A 4,999-nucleotide genomic window follows, 5' to 3' on the forward strand; every position below is an offset into this window, starting at 1 on the left:
GTCGTTGGTTGGCTGGTTGCAGTCGTTGGTTGGCTGGTCGCAGTCGTTGGTTGGCTGGTTGCAGTCGTTGGTTGGCTGGTCGCAGTCGTTGGTTGACTGGTTGCATATCGGAGTTTTGGGATCATTACATCCAACAGGCTGTAAGCGAGTACAATCCGGCAGCAAAGAGGATTGGTGGATTTCTGATCCAATTAGATTAACAGGATCAGAAACAGCTCAGCAACGGTTCTGAAGGTCCAAAGTCTAATTCTCTAAAGTCCAGCAATGTGTTGGTTTTAGAGGGGTTACAAACATATTGTACACAAAAAAACAACATTTGTGACACTTTAGTTTGATATTTTTGAAGGATTTTGTGATTTTATTTTTTTACACAGGTTAAAAAGACTTATCTAGTGCGATACCAGTAAATGTGAAGCTCATCATGTCTAATGTGTCACAAAAGCAGTAATCAGCTTTGACCTGACCATTTAAACCTACCAGAAGTTTTTGGGTTGAAACTGATGGCACTCGATGCACACGATGATGGTTTGATGTCCGTCGATGGTCTTTCCATAAATCTGAGGAGGGAACAGAAAGAGTCTCAGACAGGATTTACTAATCAGACACCCGAGGCAGTAAGAAATGAGCTGGGACTTGTTAAAAGCTACAGGGTTATTACTGCTGACCTGATACTGGTTGAACTTTTATTAGTAATAATTAAGAGCTGCCTGCTCTGCAGAAGGTGACTGTAAGCCTTTTTAAATGTTTGTGTGTAATACCATAACACCCTGCAGTGTGGACTGACACACAAACCAGTGAAAACAATAATATCAGATATATTAATAAAAACACAGGTAGTTTTGGTTCTTTGTAGAAAAAAAACGCTTGCATCATTGATTTGTCAAAAAATACTTAAATGGATTTTCCAGTTATTTGGAAGGGAGATTATGTGGAAGAAATGTTAGAAGAAGCTCTTTGAGCTGCCTCCGTTTGGAGGAAGAGTTTAGGTCCAAAAGGACTGATGAGCTAAGGGCTAGTCTGAGCAGGGCCAAGATAAAAGTCAGCCAAAGTCTTAAAACAACAGTGATCACCAAAATGTTTGGATTTTGTGATCATAAAACTTTACAAGGCTGTCTGTGCTAGCAAATAGAGTGAAATAACCGTGTAATAAAGTGACAGCAGATAGCTGTAGCACTTCAGACTGTGTTCTGTTGCAGCAGGAATAAAGAAGTCATTTGAAGATGATGGTGATTGAAAGTGCTTTAAGATGGTAAAATGCTTTGGATGTGGGTCTGACTATGGTCTGATAAATCTTTATTCACTCATTACTATCTGACTGAGCCAAGGAGCACGTTTAAACTACATTTATTAAACTTTGATAATGCTGTCATATTTAGCGTTGGCATGCACTGCTATGAAATGTTTGAGACTGAAGATGTTTTCACTTTTGGCTCGGCTTGGCTCAGATTGATTGCTATCTTGTTAGTCTGGTCAGAATTAAACTATTCTATAACTAAAGTTGTTCAAAGAACCACAGGTCAGGTTCATGTTTACAATATTAATATGTACTTTGGTTGGTTTAATTTTCCATTTTTCTTCACAGCCTTGCTTTAGTAAAACAATGTGTTTAAAGAAGCTGCTGAACGTACGGTGCACACTCCGCTGGGATAGTGCTCCTTGACATAAGCTCTCACGGCTGAGTCCACAGCATTCCTCCAGCCTTCCATAGAGCTGTCAACATCATGGGGTCTCGGGTCGCTGGCCTCCTTCCTCAGGTGGTCAAACTTGAAGGAGATCTTGTTCTTTGGGTCCAGGACCCGACCGCTCCCAAGGTCACCGTGCTCTGTGATTAAGACCTGGAGTGAAGAGAGGAGTTGTGGTCAAAGAAGAGGATAAATATTGGAACAAAGACAAACAAAAGAAGAAAGGAAAGAAGTGAAACTAGGACGTCACGTTAAAAAGGAAAATGTGAGAAACTCAGAAATGAGCCTGAACTTTCCATCTGCTGCCTGTTAGCTCAGCCTGCTGGGTGTCAGACAGGGGAATTTCAGGCAGCGATGAAGGAACAGAGGGACATGATGACATCTTTACATAAGCCACTGCAATCATTACAGCTACATTCATTCAGCACAATGTTCAGCCTCTACCTCACAGGCAAACAATAACATCAATAACAAAAAACAAGCCTGTGATGCAGTTTAGCATGCTTTTTGTTTCTCATGGAATAAAGTATGTTTTATCTAAACAACTGCAACAGTTTGTTTCTATTACTCCTTTTGCCTTTTAAAGAGCTACAATGTACCAGATGATTAGATATTAAATCATTAAATTCAGACTTAATTACCCCTCCTGCTCCTTTAGCTTCTGAGCTTTAATGCTTCACTAAGAATAAGACACAAGCTCACCTGATCTTCATAGCCCTCGACTTTCACAGGGGTAAACTGGTCCAAGTTGTACTGTGCAAATGCACTGTAAGGAGAAACACCAAATTACTACAAACAGTTCAGAACGTACACACTGCATTGTTCCAAGATTCCCATTTAAAGACGAAAGTTAAGACTTCTGCCAAGACCAGCAGTTTTTAAACCTTTTATGCACCTGGCTCTGAGAAAAACGTTGTCAGGTCCGGTCTCCTCAACTCAACAAAACTAACGCAAACTGAATCAAATGTAACTGCAATTTAAAATAATTAAAATTAAAAATTGAGAACCTAATTATTTCTTTAAAGGCACAGTGTGTAGGATTTGTTGTTTTCAGCGACATCTAGTGGTTGAATCATCCTCCCTGGTCCTCCCCCCACCCCCGGCTTCCAAACACAAAGGAGTTTCTACGGTGTCTCTCAGGTGTCAAAAACCTTTGATAATTCCAACCGCGATGTCTACCAGCAGCTTCAGGGCTAGTGATGTTTCAAGTGGTAAGATTATGAGCTTTAATAAGTAAAATTATCCCAGCTACAATKACAGACAACAAATATTACATTTATAGTATTACAACTAAAACCGTTTTTGACGCCGCGACCGCAGTTTGTCCTTCATGAGCCTTCGTAGACAAGATGGCGGTACAAGATGGCGGCTGCCTGTGTGACAACCCGCGAGCATGGAGATATAAACAGCTTTTTATAAGGTAAAAATAATAAAACAAGGTCTTTGTCTGCAATGATTAGACATGTTTTTTTTTTATTGTCATTAGTGATTATCTCAATTTCGGCTAAAAGACTTGACAAAATCCTACACACTGTGCCTTTAAAGCTTTCTTACAGAAAACTATGGCGTCAAAGCTGAGCTCCTCCTGACTGAACAGAGACCAAACAGGACTGCTGGGTCAGAATTTAGAATATAGCTGCTTAAATTTTGGAGTCTGTATGGTGTTTAATTTTGCAAATAAACACCGTATGCTTCCCTGTTTTCAAAAACCATGAGCTCCTCATCATCATCATCATCTTGGCTTTCCTAAAATATTTAAAAACATTTTGGTTTAACTTGTGACTTTGAATTAGTTTAAAAAGCTTTATTGTTTGTGCATTTAGCAAATAATTCTAATTCTAACTGATCTAAAATGGGAAAGGTTTAGTTTTATTTCTTATCAGGCAGTGACGAAAATATCTGGTTTTCGCTGTGTATATATTTATTTTTCTAAAAGATTTTTGTGAACTTTTCATATTTTTCCATGTAGAGAGCCTTTTAAACAGTGATGTATGCATTTCAGATGGTCTGTAACGAGGTTTATTTGTTGTCATTTAAAAATGGTGACTTTGTTTTTAGTGTTGGTCTGAAGAAGACCAGAGAGCCAAAATGCAGTAGTGTTCTTGCACCTGCTTTGACTCTGCATTCCAGTTTGAGAACCACTGGTCTAGACCTGGAACACCTTTACAAGGACTTAAAGTTAATAAGCTGAAGCACCTCTGACAGTATAATGCTCCTATTAAACTACAGCTGGATAAAGAACCACTGACAGACTGCTGGGAATGAGTTGGAACAAGTCTGATCCGTGGTTCAGAGCCATGTTGGCAGCATACAAAAACCAACAACATGTTCACATGCAGTGGTCACATTACTTAGGATCACTGGTTTGTGAGAAACATTTTCAGGTAACATGAATACAGTCTGAAGTTACACGGGGCAAGAAAGAAAAGACTTACTGCGCTGCACCCTCCCTGAGAAGATTGTCATTGTTGAGCAGCAATCGCACATCTGAGGAGGAAAACAGTGGGATTATTAAAAAAACAGAGCAGGAGAGTAACGTTAGAACAAAATACAGATTAGAAGAATGACATTTACATAACAAATCAAAGTTGCCTACAGTCAGTCTGAGCAAAATCAGGGAAGCAAAACACAGCTTAGTTGTGGAGACCAGGGGTTTCACATATCAACATTAAGTGTTTGCTTATACCAAGATCCAGGCACTTTTAGAATGCGTGAAAACAAACCTATGAAAGTGGGAGTAAATATGTGACTCAACATATCAAACCAAAGATTAAACTGGACTTGGTCAACTAAGCACATGTTCAGATTCTTAGTTTTCATGAGATTCATGAGCAGTTCCAGAAAAAAGACTGGATTTGTCTTGTAAACTGGGAAAACCACTAGAAAATCTGTTTAAAATCTTTACCATAATCTCATGAGGACTTCTTGATGTCAGAAGAAACTCGAGATTTCCCAGCTGGTATTGAAAATATCTTTACTAGCTGGCAGAAAAAGTAGCTAAAGTCATCACAAGTTGTTGGTACGGCTCAGAAAAGTGCTTCAAAAATATATTTTTAGAATCCTATTTTGGATGTTTCCTTCTAGGGACACATAGGTATGTATTCTGTAAAGTTTCTCCTATTTAGTCACATGTAGGTGTAAACACACATCAGTGATCTTATACTTTGCAAGGCCCACATACTGATGAGGCTCAAATGCATACAAATTGTTGAGTCAGAAGATAAAGTCAGAAAGTTTAAATTCCTTTAAACTAGACCTCGGCCAATAGGCGAGAAGCTGGGGCGGTGACGCTTTTCTTAAGACCGCCTCCTCTGTTT

At 39.2% G+C, this 4,999-nt stretch overlaps 1 protein-coding gene across 1 annotated transcript in view; it reads right to left on the bottom strand.

Moving 5' to 3' along the window:
* Positions 1-4,999, bottom strand: part of LOC106530899 (F-actin-capping protein subunit alpha-2) — a gene marked incomplete at its 5' end in the record, with an annotated part of 37,596 nt that overhangs the window by 10,059 nt on the left and 22,538 nt on the right. The window contains 4 exon segments of the mRNA XM_014026627.1: positions 478-557; positions 1,629-1,835; positions 2,385-2,448; positions 4,118-4,169. Of these exon segments, the coding sequence (XP_013882081.1) occupies positions 478-557; positions 1,629-1,835; positions 2,385-2,448; positions 4,118-4,169 (403 nt within the window).

Source organism: Austrofundulus limnaeus, unplaced genomic scaffold (genome assembly GCF_001266775.1).
Source record: "Austrofundulus limnaeus strain Quisiro unplaced genomic scaffold, Austrofundulus_limnaeus-1.0 Scaffold573, whole genome shotgun sequence".
NCBI lineage: Eukaryota > Metazoa > Chordata > Actinopteri > Cyprinodontiformes > Rivulidae > Austrofundulus > Austrofundulus limnaeus.